Raw genomic sequence first — 24,373 nt, 5'->3', positions numbered from 1 at the left:
ATTTCCATAGTGCATAGAGCACAAGGTAAGTGAGAGATATGCTAACAGACAGTCTAAGTCAGGGGTGTCCAACTCCAGGCCTCAAGGGCCAGTGTCCTGCAGGTTTTAGATATCACCCTGGGTGATCACCTGGGATATCACACCTGAATCCAATGATTAGTTCATTACCAGGCCTCTGGAGAACTACAAGACATGTTGATGAGGTAATTTTGCCATTTAAATCAGCTGTGTTGGCTCAAGGACATGTCTAAAACCTGCAGGGCATCGGCCCTTGAGGTCTGGAGTTGGACACCCCTGATCTAAGTGGTGTTAAAAATGACATGATATGAGTGATCATTTATCTAACACCAGACCTGGATCTGCTAAAATATGATCTGAACCCAGCACAAGATGGACTTTTTTGGTATGTTTTTAAAAAAATTAAAAAGTGATTGGTTGATGCTTTTCTATTCACAGTCGTGTACATCTGTGGGCCCTTGGAGACGTTTATGACCATCATGGAACAGTTTCAGAATGATATCCAGGACCCAGAAAACTATGCTATCTTCTATCTGGATGTGTTTGCTGAGATCTTGGCAGATCGCAAACCGTGGCAGAAAGCTGACTGGGCTGATCCCATCAAGGTTTTTAAGGTAAAATGAACACATACCTTTTTATGCTTGGATTTATTAGATGCGGCAATCACTGTTTCATTTGCTTTGCTATTGGAAATCACACAAGACCGCCATTTGGCATGGGAAATGGTAATCTCGCTTAATTGAGTGGCATTACCATGTTTCAGTTACTGTGTCCATTGGGCTGAGTAAACTCAACATGGCTGTGGAAATTAAAAAGATGTGAAGCTTTTATGGTAATGACAGACATGTAGATGAAAGACTTGAATAAACTCTTACAAGCTGGTAAGATTGGTTCATCTTACAAAGTTGAACCAATTTGGTCTCTTCAGTCTCAGATGACACAAATTGTTACACTTTGACCACTTTAAAGAGGGAAATTCTTGACATTAATGAATCGGGGGATGTGTTTTTACAGGAGGCCTTTTAGCCCTATAAATGAGTGCACTGAGAAATTAGAAAGTAGTCACAAATGTGTCAGTTGACTAATTTATCCCCCTAAATGTCACACTGGCTCCCCCTAATTCTCTTAATGAAGCATTTTCAGTAGTTTTGAAGCAGAGTAGCCTTTGTAAAATAAATCTTGCATAATAAATGGTGGATTAAGACATAATGTACAGCATATATTTGCCTAAATTCCCAATAATAAGGTAAAACATTAACTTTGAATAGCTGGAAAATGTTTTTGTAGAAGATTTAATAATGAAAGGAAGTGCTTGTTTTGCAATGTTGAAACCATGAACTGATAAACACTCTGTGTCTCTATCTGTTCATCTGAATCTGAACTTCTTCTAACCTTCTGAGCTGTAAAGCCACATTTTTGGATCTGATATTTTTCATCATGAAAGGTGTTAATTTGTCTGCATGCCGTAACAGGTCTCATTATCGCAATATGCTTCCTTCACAGCAATAATTGCTTGTGAAAGTTTGTGGTAGGTCTCCAGTAACTGTTGTAACATGAAAACCAAGCTGTAGAATTTCCAGATAAGAGCAAAAAAAAGAACTTGTTTTTTTGCGAAAAACTTGTTTTGGTGACTAGTGTATCAACAGAATGAAAGGTCAGTAAAGGTAAATATTTGCACTGAAACGTCTGGGTCAAAATTTGATTGCTAGACTAAAGGTCTCTCTCAGCACTTGTGCCTGCAGAGCAGTTTGTATTGAACCAATTTTCGAAGTCATTAAAGAAGTAACAACACACTCTATCAGGCTGTATTTGTAATTGCGCGACGAATTATAAGACCAATAGTGTTTTTATGTTTTTTCGAAACACATATTCTACACTGGAGAGGGTTTTGTCTAAGCAGCTGCTTTATTTTAAGACCTGCTTTTCACTGAATAAAGTGTGAATTAGTCACCAGAGTGAGGGATGAGTTGCTGACAAAGGTGTGAGGAGAGTAGTTCAGTTATGTTGGAGTCTAGGTTGAAAATGGGTGGATGGATGAAAAACAGGCCTTTTAAATTTTTGTTAGTTGCTTAATACAAATAAATAACTATGTATAATAAGCATACATGTATTTCATTATATTTGATGTTTAAGTTGGTACCTTGTTTTAAAACAGCGATAACCGTTTCTTGAATATTTTGCAAGTCTTTGTGTTTTGTTGGAGGTTGTTGAAGTAGCTCCCTTCTTGTTTAGTTGTTGGCTGTAACGTATTCTGAATACTTTTGATTACTTAATATATTATCATGCTGTTTACAACTACATGAATGTGATTTATTACTATTACTGAAGGTCCGCGGCTCCAAACTATAGTAAAGGGACCTCAGACTGATACGGTGGGTTTGTGTCGGGCTCGTAGCTGAAAACTAGCTTTACTTTGTTGTCTGGGTCAACTTTGCTAGCGAGAGACAGAGAGAGGATTTGAAAGGCTGCTCCAACGGAACTTATTGTTTCGGAGGAAAACACGAACACAGCATACAGTCGAGTCTTAATAGTTTACTTACAACTGGGCTTGTCAGGCATTCTTCTTGGCTGCAGTGGTTATTATTATATTTACATGCTTCCAGCTTCCGTTTCTGCTCGATGACAGCTCGTACTTTTCCACTCTCCTTTTTCTCCCTCCTCCCGCTCACAGACACATAACGGGTATGGCAGTCCATTCTCCCTGCAGCACGGACTACACTGCCCATGATGCTACATTCTTTAGGGCTATGCCTGTAGCATTCTGCCTATTAGCTTAGCACAACAACAACAACAAAAAGGCGCTCTCTCACCCAGGAAACATACAGTCGCAGAGGGAGCGCGTGTCACCCTGTAACCATGGCAACCGTAAGGCTGCCGCCTGGAACAACAGAACATAACTGTCAAACAAAACCCAAACAGGCCTGACCCGCGACAATATGAAACAGGAAAATACCGCCGTGTAATCCATTTATTCCAACAAAGTAACTGTATTCTAAATACCACCTTTTTAAACGGTAACTGTAACGGAATACAGTTACTCATATTTTGTATTTTAAATACTGTAGCGGGTCAGGGCTATTCGGGGTTCTGTTTGTGATGTTTTGTTTATGTTACCATAGTGATGGGTGACGCCCTCTGGCTGTGACAGTGTGTCCTTCCGGGGTCAGAGGGCGCCCTGTGTGTTGTTGTTGCTGTGCTGTTGCCGCGTGCTAGTTAGCTAGCGGCAGTGTTCTTCTGCAGATGTCAAACTGCTGTGCTCCCTGGCTAGCTCACGGGAAGCAAGACCAAACGATACCTCCATCTCCTCCTTGTCTGAGCTCGCCACATTGGTGTCAGAAGTGGGATAGCTCACCCTCGCCGTAATGGAGAGAGACATTCAGAGGCTGGAGCAAGCTGTCGAGGAGAACATTCCCCGCTTGGGAAACTGGCGATTGAAGAGAGAGGATGTGAGCGGCCATGTAAGTCCCCCGACGGGTCCCGATGGCGCGAGCGCGGCGCGAGCGCACCGCGGCGGCACGAGCGCACCGCGGCGGCGACCCGTCGCGACAGATGCTAGGGCAGTGCTTCATGGGCTACCTCTGTTGACCCACACGCCGAGCCCCCAACTGCGAGCAGTCATGCCTACCACGCCAGTTAAGGTACCGAAATACAACGGGCTAACCCCGCTAGAGCCCTACCTCTAACAAGTGCGGCTGGCCGCCAGACATAGTGGCTGGAGCGAAGAGGAGACTGCTACGCACCTAGCGCTAGCATTAGAGGGAGATGCACTGCAGATACTCCTTGACCTAACCCCGGCAGAGCAGCATGAGCTCCAGGCCCTCACCGCGGCACTCGAGAGGTGATTCGGGCAGCGGCACTCCACTGATCAGAGCAGAGAGCAGCTGACCAACCGGAGCCGTCGACCGGGAGAGAGCCTGGGCACCTTTGCAGCAGACGTGTTGCTGTATGCTCGTCGTGGCTACCCGGAGTTTCCAGCAGCAGCCCGTGAGGAGCTTAGCCTGCATGCTTTTCTGCAAGGACTTTTCCCAGAGCGACTACGCCAACACGTCCGCCTGGCCATGCCTCAGACCCTCCGTGAGGCGCTCATTGAGGCTGAAAGGGCCGAGCCGGTGCTCACCTCGCGACCTAACCAGCAGGCGTCCCCCCCAAACTACCCCCAAATCAGAGGGGGTCGCCGAGATGTCCCAGCTGCAACCCTCGGTGCCCCGGAAGCATCCTCGTTGACTGACCAACCGCTGCTACCGGTGCGATGAGCCTGGCCACGTGGCGCATGACTGCCCAGCACCATCTCCGAATACCAGAACTACGCAGCCTCAGGGAAACGAGGAGGGAGCGGTGTAGCGAGGGGACCACCGCTCCAGCTTCCTGCCCCCCTCCAAGGACAATGCACAGTGGTGGGCCGAGTTGGGCACCTCAAAGGACTCTACCTGAGCTGCTGTGTTGAGGACCAGCCATGCCAGGCCCTGGTGGACACGGGGTCTACCATTTTCCTGATACGACCTGGCGTGCTCCCTGAAACATCCGGGCCACTGGTGAAGGGTTGGTTGCCCACAGACACCCAGCTGATGACAGTGACGGGGGAGAAAACTGTTATGCGGGGGAAGAAACCGTTGCAGATCCGAGTGAAGGATCTAGAGCTGGTGCACGACTTCTGGCTCGCCGACATTCAAGACCAGTGCATCATTGGCCTGGATCTGCTGAGCCGCTGGGGGGCCTGCGTCGACACCGCGAAGCTGGCTATCACTCTTGGCGCAGAGACTTTTGCCCTCCAGCGCGGCCAAAAGCAGGGAGCGGGGACGGGCGTCGGGCAGCTTTCGGATGCCGGTGGCTCCGGGTCATCTCCACTCGCCTCAGCCTCTCAACCCGACAAACCTCCTTCGACCGAGACCATCGAGGCTGTTGATGACCTTTGGCAGCAACAGCGTAGGCCTCAATGTCGACCAGCGCCAGCGGTTGAGGTGCCTCCTGGACGAGAATGTGGACATCTTTGCCGCCAGTCACAAAGACTGTAGGCAGACGAGTCTGGTCCAGCACACCATCGACACCGGCTCTGCTTAGACCATCCGTCTGCGCCCACACCGGCTGCCCCTCTCCAAACGGCAGGTAGCGGAAGAGAAGAGCCGTGAGATGGCTGCGGCTGGGGTGATCGAGCCGTCCAATAGCCCATGGGCGGCACCTGTGGTTCTGGTGGGGAAGAAGGATTGGCAGCCCGAGGTTCCTCAATGCAGTCACCAAGAAGGACTCGTACCTGCTGCCGCGGATCGACGAGGCCCTAGATTACGTTACCGGCTCCAGTTGGTTCAGCTCCCTCGACCTACGCAGCAGTTACTGGCAGGTGGAGCTAGCCCCCGACGCAAGGCCTAAGACTGCATTCACCATTGGACAGGGGCTGTGGCAGTTGAGGGTCATGCCATTTGGGCTCTGCAATGCACCAGCGACGTTTGAGAGGCTGATGGAGAGGGTGCTCGTGGATATCCCTCGTAGCCGCTGCGTTGTGTACCTGGATGACCTGTTGGTGCACGGTGGCGACTTCGACAGTGCACTGTCTCACCTGAGCGAGGTCTTCAGTGCCATCCAACGAGCTGGGCTGCGGCTCAACCCCGTGAAATGCCGGCTGTTGGCGAGCAAGACCACGTTCTTGGGCCATGTGATCAGCGCTCGAGGTGTCGCCACTGACCCCGCAAAAGTGGCTGCGGTCCGGGACTGGCCGACTCCCTCAAACGTCCAAGAACTGCGGAGCTTCCTGGGCCTAGCCTCCTACTACCGTTGGTTCATCAAGGGGTTCGCGACGATGGCCAGCCCCCTCCACCGCCTGACTGACAAGGGACAGCTGTTTGGCTGGGGGGGATGCCTGTGCTGCATCTTTTGCATAGCTGAAGGAGGCCCTCACCAGAGCCCCAGTCCTGGCCTACCCCGACGCCCGGCAACCTTTCATTGTGGACACTGATGCTAGCAATGTAGGAGTCGGGGCGGTCCTTTCCCAGCAGGACGAGGCTGGAGAACGGGTGGTGGCGTACTTCAGTCGTGCCTTGGGGCGAGCCGAGAGGAACTACTGCGTGACCCGGCGGGAGCTGCTGGCCGTAGTGCTAGCGGTGCGGCACTTCCAGCCATATCTGCACAGCTTCCTCCTGCGCACTGACCATGTATCTCTGACTTGGCTTCTGAACTTCAAACACCCAGAGGGGCAGGTGGCCCGCTGGCTGGAGGTCCTTCAGGGTTATGACTTCGAGATCCAGCATCGGGCAGGTCGACAGCATGGCAACGCTGATGCCCTCTCCAGACGGCCCTGCGTAGCCGTCAAGTGCCGCTACTGCCTGCGACAGGAGGAGCAGGCCCAGGAGGTGCCTGGGGTGGCTACTGCTCAGGCCACAGCCAGCGGAGGGGGGTGGCTCCCATTGACAACGCAGCAGCTGAAGCGGGAGCAGGAGGCCGATGCGACGTTGGTTCAGGTGGGGGCCTGGCTGGAGGCGGCGCAACGCCCCGCCTGGATGGGGGTGTCGGGACAGGAGCCCGAGGTGAAGGCCTACTACTCCCAGCACAACAATCTGGAGACCCACGACGGCCTCCTGTACCGGAGATGGCGGGTCCCTGGTCAGGGCAGAGATCTCCTGCAGCTGTTGGTGCCTCGGTCGCTGCGGTTGCAGGTGCTTTAGCTGGTCCACGGCTCGGTGGGGGCAGGACACTATGGGAATGCCAAAACTCTCTGCCGCCTCAGGGGACGGTTCTACTGGCCTGGCTGTCGACCGGATGTGGAACTTCATGTGCACTGCTGGGACACCTGCACGGCACAGAAGGGCCCAACTCAACGCTCCACTGCCCCCCTTCAGCAGTACCTGGTGGGGGCCCCAATGGAAAGAGTGGGAGTGGACGTCCTAGGGCCTTTCCCTGTCATGGAGTCAGGGAACTGGTATGTGTTGGTGGCTATGGACTATTTCACGAAGTGGCCAGAGACCTACGCGGTGCCGGACCAGAGCGCAACGACGACGGCCGAGAAGCTGGTGGAGGAGATGTTCACCCGTTTTGGGGTCCCGGCTGAGCTCCACAGTGACCAGGGGCGTAACTTCGAATCGAAGGTCTTCGGGGAGATCTGCCGGCGACAGGGGGTGGAGAAGACGAGAACCACACTGCTCCACCCACAAAGCGATGGCTTGGTTGAGTGCTTCAACCGCACGCTGGCCACCCAGCTTGCCATTCTCACCAGCCGCCACCAGCGGGATTGGGACCGACATCTGCCCCTGGTCCTTTGGTCGTATCGGACTGCGGTGCAGGAGTCCAGCCAGTGCACACCTGCCACTCTGATGTTTGGACGGGAGCTCCGGACGCCTGTGGATCTGGTGTTCGGGTCCCCCCCCCGAGCCGGAGATTGATGGTGGGCCAGAGATGGACTACTACAGGAGGCTGAGGGAGCGGCTGCAGGTGGTTCATGACTACACCCGCCAGGCCCAGGCCAGCTCCGGAGTACGACAGAAAAGAGCCTACGACACCAAGTGCCGAGGGGGGTTTTCATGCCTGGCGACAAGGTTTGGGTGTACTGCCCGGTTCGCAAGAGAGGAGTGTCCCCCAAACTCTGCAGTCACTGGCAAGGGCCGGCGGAGGTCGTGGAGCGGATAACAGAAGTGGTGTACCGTATCCGCATGCTGGGCCCGGGGCGCATGGTGGTGTTGCACCGGGACAGGCTCTCACCGTACCGACCGCTCGCTCCGGCGGACGCCGGGGCAGGGGATGATGGTGGCACCCCATGTTCTGACCCGAGTGACTTTTCCCCCGCCGGTCGAGACTGGCTGGTGCACCAAAAGAAGGCACCTGGACATTTGCAGGACTTTGTGTGGGGTAATGGGGTCGTCGGGGACGACTGACCCCTTAGGTGGGGGCTATGTAGCGGGTCAGGGCTGTTCGGGGCTCTGTTTGTGATGTTTTGTTTATGTTACCATAGTGACGGGTGACGCCCTCTGGCTGCGACGGTGTGTCCTTCCGGGGTCAGAGGGCGCCCTGTGTGTTGTTGTTGCTGTGCTGTTGCCGCGCTGAGCAGTTAGCTAGCGGCAGTGTTCTTCTGCAGATGTCAATAAACGGCTGTGCTCCCTGGCTAGCTCACGGGAAGCAAGACCAAACGATACCTCCGTCTCCTCCTTGTCTGAGCTCGCCACAATACGTAACGGCGGTACATGTATTCCGTTACTCCCCAACACTGGCGGTAACACTCAAACAGTTTATTTTGTTACTTGCATCATTGAAACACAAGCTAAGTGTGTCTTTGTGACACTCATTTTGGGCTTCATTTATTACCATGAATATACTGTTTTCACAGGACTCTATGAATGCTAACTGTAACTAAGTACACACCACCAAACACTTATCTTGTTGACTTAATCTCTTGCTTAGATTGTGGGGGAGATATTCTAAGATCTTAAGATCCGATCAAAGCATTTCAGCCATGTTGAAGTCTGGGTCGTTGCAACACCTTCAGTCATTCAGCCATTCTGTTGTGAACCTACTGCTGACGTGCTTGAGATTATTGTCATGTTGCATATCTCAGTCTGTGCCAAGCTTTAGCTGTCAGACAGATGTCCTCATATTTGACTCTAGAATCCTTTGATATACAGAAGAATTCAAAGTCGACTCAATGACTGCGAGAGGATCAGGTCCTGTGGCCACAAACAAGCCCAAACAACCACCACTGTGTTAACTGTCACCAAATCTGATGCTGTGCATTATGGCCAAACATCTCCACTTTGGTCTCATCACTATTCAAGAACTCATGTTGTTTGTTAAGATGCAACCTAAGCTGGATTTGTTCAGTGTTTCACTAATATTTCTCTTAACAACTTTAACGGCATTTCTTTTTGTATTATCACAGACTGCATGTTTAGGTGGTTACACATTAGGTAACTCGGGGTATTACACAGCCAAGCTGTTTTAATTTACATTTAGTATGTGTTTCTTTCTAATTTACTATGATAGAATTGCTACAGCCAGGGAATGAACAGCTGAATATTGAGCTAGATTGAGTCAACTAGGACTTTAAGTGTTCTAAAAGAGGGTCTTCGTGTCTCATTTCAGATATATACTATGGACCTACTTGGTTAGTGCATTCATTGTGGAAGGATGATGTTGTCTCCGATTAAGCACATCAAATTGTGCGCTTAGCAGAAGTGATGATTGACACATTTGATCGTGATTGTTATGGTCACTGTGCTTTTTTTTTTTTTTTTTTTTTTGGCAAAAATGTATTAACTTCTTGTAACCCAGCACATATGTAATGCTACAGTTTTTCACAGTGAAGATGACTTCAAACAATGGCAAAACACATCTAAAACATTTTGATCATCCTAAGCACACCATCAATGCTCTTGATATTTTAATACATCTCTCATATCTATCTTCACTCTTTGTTAACATTTCCGTCTTTGTGCTTCCTCTAGTCTGTTTTCGTCATAACGTACCGGCCTCCTGATAATCCAGAATACAAAGACTTTCAGAAGAAACTCCATGCCAGAGCTCAGAGGGATTTTGGTGTGCACTTGGAGCCGTCGTTGGTAAGTTATCACCTTTAACATATTTGTGAGTTCTGATTAGAATCGTAACCTGCTTAATGTTTTTTTTTTCTTCAGATATTCTGTGCAGAAAAAAATTGATTTGCCCTGTGTCATTGTCAGCACTTAATGATAAATGATGTTTATTGTATTATTGAATGTTTAAAAGGGCCCAGTGTAATATCCACATGCTGCTGTTTGGTCTCTTCTTGCAGATGGACTACATCGCTGGCAGCTTCTATGATGGTTTTGTACTATATGCAATGGCCTTACAGGAGACACTGGCAGAGGGGGGAGCCCAGAATGACGGCATTAACATCACAATGAGGACACAAAACCGCCAGTTCTGGGGTGAGTAGATTTCTGTAAATTTGTAACAAGTCTTTCAGAGGTTTCAGAAACTAAAAGACAGCAACAGTGAGCCTTTCTGTCGCTGTTTGATCTTGCATCTATCGCTGAATGTTCATGCATGAGACCTAATGCAAAGTATGGATTTAGGTCTCCACCACCACTTTAAACACTGCCATTCATTTCACCCTAAAGCCGTTACTGCACTTCAGATAACAGGGAACAGTACTCGCTGCGAGGCCAAGTGACCAGCTGCACATTATCATAAAGCACCGTTGAACCCAGAATGCGATTAAAATGTGCCCTTTCAACAGCATAATTACAGCATAATTGAACCGTTATCACACAACACTCCTGCTAATAGCCATTTGATGCTTGATGTGCCCGCTCACACACTTCCTTGTTTACTTTATCAGCTGCCAGATCTGCACTCATATCAAATGGAAATAAGCAGAACAATAACAGCGTTTTTGGGGTCCAAACATTCGATGAAAGCTCTCATCTTTCTCCTCTTGTTGGTTTTTTTGTTTTAGTTTATGTGCAGGCACTCAAACGGTGCTTCAGTTGTGTTGCAATTCTCCGTTTTTTTATTAGGACTATTCATGTGTGGTAGATTTTCCAGCAAAATCTTAAAAAACTCAGTGTCCTTGTTTCCAGATATTTGAACCCTTATGAAAAAAATCATTATTATAATATCCATAATAATAACTTTATCCAAACAGTGAAGCACTTTATAAAAGTGCTATGCAAAAAAAGTCCCATATTAGGTTAAAGAACATTAAAGATTAAGGAAATGCTAACCTATAGAAATTTGTTTTCAACAGTCGTTTAAAAGAAACAAGATGATTAGCTGGCAAAGTCCACATTTTTCTGTTGTGGGGCTAGTTGATGTACCAGAGACCCAGCTTTGAATCCTCGATGTCACAGTTTCATTTCTGTTACTTTTATTTCATACATCATTGATTTAAAACATTTTGAATTTGGACCATTTCAAGCTATCAGTGGTGCCTCTGTGGTTCAACAAATGCACTTCTTTTGTTTAGAGGTTACACAAAAGGCTTTTGGTCAGGAGAATACTCAGCGTAAAAGCTGCAAATGGAGTTCCCGTCATGCAATTATTATATTAAACACAAGTCACGGTTACGGTTAGGATTTTCACACTTGTTGTGCACTTTTCAGCAAAGGATTTATTGCTGTTAGTCTGACTGTTGCTTATGCTATTTCCTAGTTATAAACAATTTAGAGAAAGTGCTGTCTATGAGCATTTGAAAGAAAAATATGAAAACTCCTGTGTGCATGGTTGGCTTGTTTTAAAACACCACAGATCGCGATCCACTGTCAAATCTTTAATGTGGCCGTTCTTCGTGTTTTCAGGTGTGACCGGACTTGTTTCCACAGATGAAAAAAATGCCAGAAATATTGACGTTGACCTGTGGGCGATGACCAACCAGGAGACAGGGGAGTACGGGGTAAGTCATGGTTTTATAGTTTCATTGAGGGTTTTGAAAGATATTTTAGCTGCTCATGAAGATGTTAATCTGTGACAACACCTTATTAGATTTTACTGTGATAAGCCCTCAAGGCTTGGTGAAGACTCGGACTAAATTTGTGCATTTTGCACAGTAGGGAGATTTAAAGATTTAAAGATATAGGAAGTGCTTTCCAACATATGGCACGTCTATGACAGAAACACCTAGAGGCACACAGAGTATCAGAGCTGCCACAGTTATCAGTGGGATTTGGCACAGTTTTATTAGGAATTAACTGGGCTGACGATGAGTGTTTAATACGTTTCACTACCAAACAATCATTTTCTCACAAACCCATTTCATCCATAAACTTTTATTTCTCAGTTAAACCAGTTTTTGGCACAGTGTAGTGAGCAAAGACTTATGATGCATACCAACTGGTGTGGAGAGACATTTGTTGCATGTTCTTCCCCAGCTCTCGCTACCCTCATTTCTTCATATCGCTATGCAGTTGGCTTGCTAGTGAAGGCAAAAAACACACTCCAAACTTGGAAACTCCAAACTATTAAAACTTGTGTCATCAGCTGGTGCCCTAGCCATGTTTACTTTCTAGCAAATGGAAAAAAGTAAAAGGTAGGGAAAATAGAGGATTTAATAGGGTGTGCACAGATTTGTCTTCTTCTGGTGCTGAAAAAGTCGAGATTAAACTTAAACTGTCCTAATTCTTTTAAGGCTTCTATATTTAATTTATTATCAAAGTGGTTTACTTTTTTTATTAGATAAAAGAAAAAAACACAGGTAGCAAAGCGTTATAGCTTCTTCAAAGTATTTTTAATCCTTTACATCATCATTTTAGTTGTATAATTTCATAAAAGATGATATTATTGTAACGAAAATACAGCTTTAGTACTGAATTATTATAAATAGTGTCATTTGGAGTCATCACATGACAAAAGTTCTTAATTGTACTTTTCATTTGAACTTTTTAATTCAAAAATGTTTTTGTTGATATACTAAGGTTACCATCTCTTTCTCTAGATAGATAGATTTGCTGAATATACATATTATGGCTGGGACTGAACTAATAATACCAAAGAGAGTGCTTTCAGATTCTTTTAAATAAACCTTGTCGTTCTTTCTACTGCAGTGTTTTTGCATGCAGCAAGCTTCACTGTGGTTAATATGGTGATTAATTTTTATTGGCTTATCCCTTAAATAAACTGCCTGGGAGAAGAGTCACAAGCAGTTTAGTGCAGAAATACTGTAGTGAATGCAAAACAAATTCATATTTTATTTAATATTCAAAGTTTATACGTTTGCCTCCTACAAAATAGTCCCATTACTGAACACTTTTGATTTACACTTCTGAGGTTTCAACAAAAAATGAGATGTTGACACCAAATTATAAACAAATTGCAGACAGCGAGAGACTAATTTACTGAATGTGTCGCTAATTACTGTACATTTTCCCCAAAATTCTTCTCAGCATTATGTGCAGTTTTAAACCACAGCCTTTCCTCATGTTTGGCTTTAGACGCAGTGAAATAAAATGTTTGACATCATGCACGGAAAGTGGTCTGTTTGTTAGATATTCTGGGGTCTTGACCTCTCTAATGATAAGATGCATAAAACCTCAGTTCCCCCAAACAGTCCGATGAAAATATTTTTGTATGTTGTGCTCTGCAAACACCGCTGTGAACGGTTCCAGTGTGTTTTTTTTTTCCTCCCTGAGGGCAGAATAAGTGGGTTAGCTACACATGACTTCAATTAGAATTTCACAGTGGTCCTGAGAGGCTGTCAGTGTGACTTCCTGGTCTCATTTATCCCTGGGTTGTAATTGGTGGATTCATATTGACCAGCAGGCTAATGAAAACATCACATGAGCAGTTTTAGGTTTCAACCTTAACAATATAAAAATCTATGTTCATCTTTGCACAAGGGGAAAAATCCCTTTAAGAAAATAAGAAACAGATTTTTGTAACTGAATTGAACATAGCTAGAAGTTTTTTGTTGATACATATATGAACAAAAGGTATTCTCCTCATCTTTGATTCAGTTGTTTTCAGTTGCATTGTCACAGGTGTATAAAATTAAGCACTTAGCCATGTCAAGCGTTAAAGAGAATATTGTGTAAATCCATCAACCCTCCGCTAGCTCAATAATTGCAACATCAGCACAAAAGCTGAGCGCTTGGAGCGTCTCGGCATGGGTTCCCAAGGGTTAGCAACTCCTGTAGGTGCATTGTGTAGGTGGTCCAATGATTTTGTCTATATATTGTATCAGTGGATTATGGGAAACGGAATATTAACTAATATTTATTTTCCACTGAACAGAAACTCTCGTATAAACAAAATTTGTTTGTGGAAGTGTTCTTGTAACGTCCTCTGTTGCTTAATGTTTGAAGATATGTAATATTAACATAAAAACATAAGCTACACTGGATTTGTGTTAGATTTATTTAAGAAAAAAGTAACATTAGCATGACTTTGGCGTAATCAAATGAAGTATTTCCATTTTATTAAGGTACTCCAAATGCATATGTATGGTAGACAGTATATCATGTAATAGATGGCATTGTTACCCACTGGTTTGTGGACTTCAGGTTTGAGCTATGAATTGAGACTTTTGCCCATCACCATGCTTATATGGCATGCAACTTGCCAATCACAAGGTAGCCAAAACATGTCCAAACTCATCATTTTTTATAATCTAAATAAGAGCACAGATTCCAAAATAAACATCTTCCTGTGTCGAGGATCACGTGGAACTAGCAATTGAAACTTACCAGAGAAGAGTTGGAGTACAACAGATGCTGCTCATGGAGCTGTCAAAATAAAGCTCTCTCCCTCGCGCACAAGCCTTTCAGGATGGTCGCTGCTTGTGTGGATGTTGATCCTACAGTTCTGTATTTTCTCTTGAACGTTTCATTAATTCCTTTAATCATTACATTGCATGGCATGCAATGATTACCTATGTTATACCAGGTTAGGGGGTTAGTGACGCAAAACATATGTTGATTATGTTGATAGGTTTGCTGATATTTTGATTCAGAGACAGGACAATCACATAATCTTAAATAAATACCTTTGTACAATTGTGATTGCAGGAAAGTAATTTAAATGAAGGTAATACGATAATTAAGTTAAAACTGAGGTAATAAAGACTCTTTGAAAACCTTATCTGTTATATGACTTGAGGGAAAACATGCAAGCAGCTCTTCTTGTAATATCAACTCAGTTGGCTCTTTTCATTTTTACCTTTTTTTTTGCTCATTTCTGGTATAAAATAAAATAACAGCATTGTCACCTTGACAAGTTTCAGAAGCACCACTGGAGAGGAACAAAGGTACCTGGTTCCCTGTCTTTATGCTTTTCAAGGCTAGTCGCCTACGAACTTTGTAGCTTCAGATCTCACTATATTTATCCTCTTTAAAAACTTATATTTAGCAAGTATGCTTGCCAGGTTAAACATTACCAACTCCTCAGGCATGGTGGTAACATGCAGCCTGTGGAGGGTTGATACTATTTTGCAGCCAATGGTTATTATGTTTTCAATCATATCTAACTATCAACATATCCATCCATGCACAAAGTATTGGTGTGATAACAATTGTGTTTTGTGCAAATTTTTTTTCCTGAACTAAATAAAAGTGAACACTAAGTATAAGACAAACATAAAAATAGTCCCAATCGTGAGCTGAACTCCAGTTTCCTGGTCGACAGTTGTGTTGCAATTGTGACTGCCAGAGGTCACTGATTGACCTCTAGGCCTATGTGATTCTAGCTTTAGTAATCAATTTTCCATCGACCTCCAGGAACCACTTGCCAGTTTGGGGAAGACACACTTTTCCCTCAGAACTGGTGATTACCAGATGGTTGTAGACCAGTCTCTGGCCTGTATTCACCTGACTCATCATTGTCACTATGATTATCACATTTTTTTTAATATTAGTCCAAAGTATTGGACTAATTAAAATTTAAATCCACCACTTTGAGGCTAAAGAGAAGAAACATTTGGTGCTGTATCTGAGCATATTTAAATTAAGACTTTTTCCCTCTGTATTTGCAGGTTGTTGCATATTACAATGGAACCACCAAAGACATCATTTGGTCCCAGACAGAGAAGATCCACTGGCCCAGTGGTGGCCCACCACTGGACAACCCCCCCTGCGTCTTTTCGACTGATGACCCCTCCTGTAATGATGGTATGACCCGTCATAATGTAATAAGACACTTACCCCTTTCTACCTACCTACAGGTGATTATACCTGTCACAAACGAGCAGCACAAGGCTTTCTAATGGACACTAATTTCATGACAAGAATTATAAAAAGTTCACACACAGTATAATAGCTTAATAGCATATTTTTTCATGACCTTGGTTAGAATGGAATTGATAATCAGGTGGATATTACAGGGCACTAATGCGCTGTTCCTATTTTAAATAAAGCTACCGTGATAAATGCCTTGTTTTTCTTCAGTTCCTTCCCAGCTCTTTGTGTCTATAAAGTAAATGGGTGAAGTGGAGCATTTACTTGAGTGACAGGCGGTGAAATATGAGCGCAGGAAGTTGTCTTTGTTGAGCAGTGACACTTTTTGGGTTTTTTTTTCTATCAGGGATGATAAACAGAGAAGGAAAACCACACTGCAATTAAAATGTATTGTGGTGTGAAGACAGGATAATGAATGGAGGCTCACTTTCAACACCAATGATGATGAATGCTGAGAAATTTGGAGAAGCATATCAACACTTAAGAGTTTCACAACTTCAGCTTGGAGTGAATTAGATAATTGAGATGATTATAAGCGTTTGAAGCCTGTCATTAATTGGCCAGAGAAAACAGAGTACAATCACAAGTTTGATAATTGCAGTATTCTGACACACATCAGAAAACGAAACAAATAAAAAGTAACCAGACTGCTCATGGGTTTTGTTTTTTCTCTGTTGAACTGTTGGGGTGGACTTTAATTAAGTTTAAAAAATGCAAAGCGAGAACAACAGTGACATTACAAGCTGTGCTTCATGGCGTGGTGTTGTTTTCATGGAGAAATCGTCAGATTTGGAACCCGTTCCCACTGCCCTTATAAGCAAGTCTTGCCTGGGATACTGAAGCATAAATTGTTTGGTTTTTTTGCATAAAGCTGAGAATTTACATGTGGTGGTTGGTTGGAGCAATGGGTGACCAGTGCGCATTTTACAAGAAGAAATAGCAAAGATCCTTAGAAGAGCAATGTCATCTCTACTACTCCTGTTAGGATCAGGGCTGCAGGTATAAATTATATTTGTAATCAAGTATTCAATTTTATTAATTAATTGTATTAATTAATTGAGTAATCGGATAATAGAAATACTTCAGTCTTATTAATAAGCAATAGTAGTTATTCAAAAGAGACAAAACAGAGGCCTTTTAAAACGAATGTATTATTTGTTTTTATTTTAGAAATTGCAATACATACGGGGTAATGTGTGAGGAATGAAAGGATGCCACATTGTTTGATGGAAATGAAAATGATCAACCTACAGAGAGCTGAATTAAAAAACACACCCAAGTAAAAGTGAAAAAAAAAAATGGTATGTGGTCTGCATGCCTGACCATGAGCCCAGGAACCGTGAACCAATGTAGGGGCTGACAATGAGTCTGAGGATTTCCTCCTGATATGCTGAACCCTGGCTTTTGTCTGTGTGTCCCTCCATGGATAAGCCTCCCAGACCATCACTGACCCAGTGCCAAACCGGTCATGCAGCTCTTGTAGCTCGGCAGTGTTCATCTTGTTCCTGTTGCACAAATGAGCAGATATCAGTCCTGCTGATGGGTTAACTACCTTCTACAGGCCCATCCAGCTCTAATAAAGTAACTGCCCGTCTCCTGGAATCTCCTCCAGGCTCTTCAGACTGTGCTGGAAGACTCGCGAAACTTCTGGTAATGGCACGTATTAATGTGCGAACCTAGAGGAGTTGGACTGCCTGTGCAACTTCTGCAGAGTCCAGGTATCTCCTTGTGCTACCCATAGTGGAACTGACCCTAGCCAAATGCAAAACTAGTGAAAAAACAGTCAGACAAGATGAAGATTATTGTTTTGGGGGTTGTCTCCTTGTTGCCCCTCTAGTGCACCTGTTGTTAATTTCAGTAACAACAGAGAAGCTGAAACTGAATAAAACCCGCCGCTGCTACTTTACTGACCGACTTCCAGCAGGTGTTATTAATCGTTGTTAGGTTTTAATTGTGCGTTGGGAGTGTGGCTGTGTGTTTGTGGGGTGACAGATTTCTAAAGCACCACAGCTGTACTTCAGGAAGTCACATCTGTGCGTTTTTCCTTTATTTTCAAAGATATGATTGTGGACATCTGCTGAACATATGAGAGTGTGAATTCCTTGTTTTTCCTCCTGTTTTCAGGTCATCTGCCAGTTCTGGGTATTGTAGCTGTGGGTTCTGGCTTAGCTCTCATCATTTTTGGGATCTCCAGTTTCCTCATTTACAGGTGAGTTTGATCGCATCAAGCTGACGCTTCCTCTCTGTGGTGCTTTTAGCTCAAACAGCAGAAATGTGGACAAAAAGAAAAAAAAAAGATTGAGAGAAAGAGCAAGAGGCAGGCTCGTGTTTGAAGCAGGATTTATGGATTGTGCTGCTTTAGGTGGTAGTTTGGTATTTACGCACTGTTGCTACAGCAACTGCTCAGCAGGTGACGGCATTAAAGCGGTGGTGAAGTGTGTTTAAGCTGCCAAGTGAGCTCATATACTGGCTCGAAACAACGCTTACTGCCACTCTCACTTAATGATCATTAGTGTGTTTGTTAAGTTTATTTTCTTTGCGCTGAAGTCAGGAAAAATGCCGCTTATTTTAATAATTCACACACTGGTGATGTCAAGTGGAAAACATCACTTGAGCTGATCATTGTGCCTCTCTCAAAGGATTACAAGTGGATTATAAAAGCCCTGCAAAATAATATTCAAAAGAAGCAAAAATAAGCCAGAATTCTTTTATGTACAGCACCACGAAAGCCTAAATTAATATTTCATGTTGTTTACAATATAAATAAATAAAATTGGCAGGACTGACACTGAGAAATGTTTTATGTTTTTTCAATCCCCTCAGGGACCTCGATATTAAAAACTACTGCCTTTAAACAGTACTTCCAAGGTGTACAAGGACAGATTGGCACAATTATTAGAATTATTTAAAGAACTGAATTAACCTGAACAAGTTTGAGAATAAAAATCAACAGCTGACTGAAAGAAACAGACGAGCAGAACAGAAGCCAAAAGAAATACATAAATAAAGAAAACAGTGCTGAAAAAAATACAAATAAGTAAATGGTTGAACGCTATGTAAAATTGTGACTAAATGTTGGAACTGTTAGTATAAAGTGATAATATTTTTAAAGTTATTAACTAATACTGGGCTATGGATAAATGAATTAAATTTTTATAGAACTTTATGGATTAATATGAAATACAGATAAATGGTTAACTTTGTAAAGAAATTATATGAAAACACTTGAATTTAACAGAAGTAAAAGCCCACAGTTGAGTAAAACTATAGCTACTTTTGTAGTGACTGACAATTACAGGAGGTAGCTAAAAACATGGCTAACAGATAGAATTATTAGCTAATAGTATGGCTAAACCAATGAAATAGCTTAATAAAATAGGTATAGTTTAAATTGAAATGTTAGCTTACTGTTCAAAATAAATTATTAGCAAACCTAATGAATTTAGGATTGAAATAGTAGCTAGCTAAAGTTATTTTTGCTAAAAGAAAGGTCAAACTGTTAACTAAAAATATAGATTAGCACTTGAAAGATCGCTAAACGATATGTAAACGTTTATCTCTGACAGCACAAGTTATATTGTTAAATAAACATAAACTGTAATAGGAATTAATAGCTGCTAAATGGAGAAGTAGCTAAAAGCAGTCGATGAACTGTTAATGTAGTAATTTTACACAGTTAGTTGTTTGTCACATGAACATGAAAGCTGTCTGGGGGTAGAGAAAAGTGTTTTGAGTACATCTGTGGAGTAGATGAAAAAAAATGATAAGAAGCACTGGTATAGAAAGCATATTCACTAAATGTTTTTAGAAGCAAAAGACAAAAAGAAATCCTAGAGACTGTGCACCCTATATAGATGCTACTGCAGTTTGAAGTTAAAAATAAACAGAACATTATGCGATTAGCTGTTTAAATAAGCGTCAGTGTTTAATTGTTACTGCTGCCCCTGAGCACTTTCTTTTAGTTGTATATTTAAGGGAAAAAGTAATTGCCTGCTGCTTTTCTGATGGTTCTAACTTTGTGCTCGGCATTCAGCTGTGTAAACAATTCAAATGAAATTGTTGCTCTGTCCCAAGTGGCACAGACTACATGGTTTATGTTGTAACATTAAGCCTCATTTAATTACTCAAGAAGTAAATCATGCATGCCCCGAGAAATAAAGTGACTGGAAAGATTTCCATAGGCTGGTTAATATCATGGGTGTTATCTGCATGTAATGAAAGAAAATTCTTCTGCTCTTCCCTCTTTGCTCACATCTTCAGAGGTGTCTTTACTTAGGCAGTTAAGGATATTCTCCCTGATAAATGCACTGATTTTATGGAGGATTAACAAATCAAACTAATAAATCACACCGGTAATCTGATCCGTTTTCTAATACTGACTATTAACACAAACAAGTGTTAATCACCAGCCAATCAGAATGGATTTTGATCAGACGAATGGTGGAAGAAAGACGGAGGAGCGGCTGTCTGCCTGAGGTAAATCCACTAAACCTGAATCTGAGTTGATCATGCCCATTAATTATTAATGTGCAGATAATTAGATGCAGAGCCTACACTCATTTCTGAATAAAATTAACTTGATCGTCTCTGTTTTTTCCAGCGCCCAAATCCACAAACACACTGTGATTTCCCAACTAGCTAACTAGTTTTCCTGGATTCTTGGATGGTAAGTTTCTTTTCTTGGATTTAGGGACAACAAATATCTATTTCTGTGATGGGAAACTTTGTGATGTATTTTTGTTCCTGACCTACAGTTTTGAACTTTGTGCTCTCAAACTATATTAAGACTCAATCTCTGTACATAAATGACAGTGTTATATCTGGAGCCCTGGTTAATAAGTTATCCTTTTTTAAAGCACACCATGACTTGGAGCTTATTCATCGTTGGCTCTGTCTCATATAAAGCTAACAGATGACTTCCTGTTTTTGCAGACACTACTGGGGCTTTGCTGATGGACAGAGAGGCGGACAGCAGAGTTGTTTGTGGCCATTTTAAAGACCAACCACCTGCAGAGGGGCCTCCATTTTGCTTTTAGTGCTTGACCTACAGAAACACCACTAAAATGTTAAAAACATTTTGGAGTTTATGCCACTATCAGTAGCTATTGAGAAGTGATTTACCCAGTGAGAAATTAGTATTTAATTTTTTATATTTTTAATAAGAAGATATATATATATAAAAAGAAAAAATATAATTTTAAAAGATGATATATATTTACTGCTGCTTACATCTTTATTTTTAATACATTTAACTATTTTTTTTAATATCCTAATTTGGGGGTGGATCTAAATCTAGTTCACAGGGCAGAAAATGTTGAATAAAATTAATTTGTTTTAAGAAATCTTTTGGCAATAGATCTCTGTTCTGACATGTACATAGACCTAAACTGATGTCTATGCAGTTTAATAAAAAGAGACTTGTATATTGAATGATATGTTTCTTTGTATTGCTTTTTGATGAAATCCATGCAACAAACCAAATTCAGCCTTCAATTTAATTTTGTCCCCGCACAAGACAGTAAAACATGATCTATAACATCTAAGGCTCAGAAATCAGACCAGCTTACTTGTTAATGGCTCAGATGTAGATATATAACTTTGCCACATTTTTCTCTCAAACTTCACCCTGGAGTGCCTTAGATTTAAACAGCTGTGCTGTCAGCTGCTCGCCGTTGATTTTGGAGGCTGCTGTGCAGCAGCAGCAGCAGCGGGCATGAGGGGATGTTGAGCAGAGCAGCAGTGACTCTGTTGTTTTTAATGAAGGGGCTGGTCCTGTGGAGGTATTCACAAATGGGACTTACCAAACAATAGGCCCAGTGTGGAGCCTCACATTTTGCCCCTCTGGCTGCCAGAGGTCTCTAAACAAGGTTCTTTTAATAGAAAAGTACTTTTTTAGTAGTGGATGAGGTACTTTAATGGCGTTTCCTGTCCTCCAAATACTAGCAAACATCAGAATTTACTTTTTGGACTCTCCAGCAACACAATTTGTTCTGGTGAAAAAGTCGCAAAGGAAAAAAAAATGATAATGAGCCACTTCATGAGCCAACTGGGATATTCTGGGGGAAAAGACTAAAAGATGATGATATGCACACGCTACAATAATTTCCCTGAAGCCATCTGGAAACGTTTTACACCTTTTTAGATTGGGCTGGAATGTGTGGGGCTCTGCTCATTTTTCATTTCTAAGTGTTTCAGTCTGCCAATGAATCCACTGCCACCTTGCAAAGAAAAAAAAAACGCACAAAAGTTCCTGCGTTTTTTAAATTTATTGTTGTCGTAAATCGTGAATTGTCAAGAAGCATCAGCTCCTCTGAGATTTCCCCCAGATGTGCTGAGTCGCTAGAGTGCCTCTTCCTCTCCATGGTGCCATGTTTATCAGAGTGGTGCTGAAAAAAAGCAACACTCAGAAACTTGTCACAAAGTTCACTGATTAGAAAATGGATGAATTCATTACTCTGGTTGGGCTTTGCAGACATTTAGTGGTTGCTTACCATTGTGGAGAAGTTGCTTCACATATCTGCTTTTATTCATCCACCTTTAATGGACGAAATAGGAGACAGAAGTAAATCATGGGAAGTGCAATCTGGGAAATTCCTCTCTGCGCCAATTTAAACACCACAATCATTAGCGAAAAATGTTTCATTTAACAACCTGCTGACATGTGTGTGAAATAAGGATAACAAAACCTAAACTAACGCAACTCTTATCCTAATCTAACATCATCTGGAAAGCTTTTAGGCACTCCCAGTCTATCAGGAGTCTGTTCAATGTATCTTAAAGGCTCCTTCATTAGAGCTAAATAAGCTCAGTGCTTTTACCAAGGTTTCCATCCCTCCATCCATCTTCTAAAAGCTAATCAGAGACGCTTTGACCTCCTTCTCACCTGCCAGCTGAGATCTCTCCAGTGTGTTCCAGGTCTGTCCTAGAATCTCCTTTGGGTTGAACAGCTCACCTGGGAGGCTTCCAGGACAAATCTTAGACAGATGCCCAAACTATCTGGCTGCTTTAAATACAATGCTTGATTTTTCGGCCATGACCCACAGCTTGTGGGCAGAATAGACTGGTTCATTGATAAATTTGTATGCCTTTGTAGTTTCTCTCTCGATCACTTGCGTGGCCGTGGCTGTTGGGGCAGATTGGACAATCGCTGATCTTAACGTCTGCGTTTCACCCCTCAAACTGTCGCTAGGTTCAAAAACCTCCTTGATTGCTTTGGTCGGCGATAGTTTGTTTTGAAGATGCCGACTTGTCTGCATCTTCGATCGTGGCTCAAGAGTTGGGTGTTCGTCTTGTAATCGGAAGGTTGCTGGTTCGAGCCCCGGCTCGGACAGTCTCGGTCGTTGTGTCCTTGGGCAAGACACTTCACCTACCGCTTACTGGTGTTGGCCAGAGGGGCCGATGGCGCGATATGTCTGCCTCGTCTCTGTCAGTCTGCCCCAGGCCAGCTGTGGCTATAACTGTGGCTGCCTCCACCAGTGTGTGAATGAGTAGTGGTATTGAGGACGAAAAGCGCTATATAAGCGCTATATAAATGCAATCCATTATTATGATTATTAAGTCACTGTCTTCAAAACAAACTACTGGCAGCCATGGCTATCTGCTAGCCAAAGCAATCGCAAGGTGGTTTTTGGTACAGCAACCAATTACACCAGTAATTGACTGCCAGAAATCACCAACAACAAATTACAGCTGGTTGGTATTTAATCATTTTCCCCCAGTGACAGGTGGTTGCCAGGACAATTTGAATTTCTTAAGTGAATGAATTTTCATTATTTTTTAAGGAAAGCCAGCTTATTAAATTTTACGGTGTACAAAGATGACTAGTGTAGCACAAAGCCTTCATTTGGTTTGGTCATTAAACCTGTCTTTTGGATAGCAATCATGTTGCTTTGTTGTCCCTTTAGATAGTCTTTCCTAAAGTGCTCTACTCTCATAATTGAGGTTGTTATTCAAATAAAAGAAACTTGTCTTTAAAGCTGGCCTGACTGGCTTTATAAAATGGAACACAGTAAATGGACTTGTTTATGGCACCTTTCTACTCTGAGAGCAGAAAGCAACAATGTGGTTGGAAAGGTGTTTCTTAACCCAAAGCATGATCTTTCCTTGAGTATATATGAAAAGAAAGCTTTCTGGTTATGTGTAGCACAAACTTGAGTCATGTTAGGCACCACAGAAGAAGACTGGTTGGAGTCAAGAATTTAGGTTAACCAAGGGGGGAAGACAACAGGCTTCAACAACAGGCCATCTGTTGCTTATTAATCCAGGAGTAATTTAATAATAGGCTTGACTGTTTCAACTCCCTCCTATCTGACGTAAACCAAGAGTCTGTCTCACCTCCAGCTGGTTCAGAAAGCAGCAGATCAGCTTCTTACTGGTTCTAACATTTAAATGACATCATCTCAATCATTGCTTCTCTCCGGGGTCTCCACTTCGTATTAGAACTGATTTTAGGATTTTATTGATCACTTTTAGAGCACGTATGGGTCTGGCCTCAAGCTGCAGAGCATAAATGATGACCCGCCTATGAACTATTTTGCAGCCCTTAGATCCTCAGTTGGCTTAAATCTAAAGGTGTCCGTGTTTTTGCTATCAGGCCCCCTCGGCTTTGGAACAGCCTGGCTGAGGAGATAAGGTTAGCAAATTCACTGGCTTCCTTTAAATCCCTTCTTAAAACTCATTTTTATAGACCTGCTTGTATGTGATGACTTTACATCTCGTTATATGGTTATCAGCTTGCA

The 24,373-nt window shown here is 43.1% G+C and overlaps 1 protein-coding gene across 1 annotated transcript in view; it reads left to right on the top strand.

Moving 5' to 3' along the window:
• The window catches only part of npr2 (natriuretic peptide receptor 2), an 89,503-nt gene that overhangs the window by 13,579 nt on the left and 51,551 nt on the right, over nucleotides 1–24,373 (top strand). The window contains exons 2-7 of the mRNA XM_085463187.1: nucleotides 457–632; nucleotides 9,438–9,551; nucleotides 9,764–9,899; nucleotides 11,271–11,365; nucleotides 15,434–15,569; nucleotides 17,760–17,844. Coding sequence (XP_085319313.1) covers nucleotides 457–632; nucleotides 9,438–9,551; nucleotides 9,764–9,899; nucleotides 11,271–11,365; nucleotides 15,434–15,569; nucleotides 17,760–17,844 — 742 coding nt within the window. The remainder of the gene's footprint in view (nucleotides 1–456; nucleotides 633–9,437; nucleotides 9,552–9,763; nucleotides 9,900–11,270; nucleotides 11,366–15,433; nucleotides 15,570–17,759; nucleotides 17,845–24,373) is intronic.

Source organism: Copadichromis virginalis, linkage group LG7, assembly GCF_057382275.1.
Source record: "Copadichromis virginalis isolate Kocher_CV1m ecotype Utaka linkage group LG7, C_Virginalis_male_GT1.1, whole genome shotgun sequence".
NCBI lineage: Eukaryota > Metazoa > Chordata > Actinopteri > Cichliformes > Cichlidae > Copadichromis > Copadichromis virginalis.
This window is presented reverse-complemented; position numbering and strand designations above follow the sequence as displayed.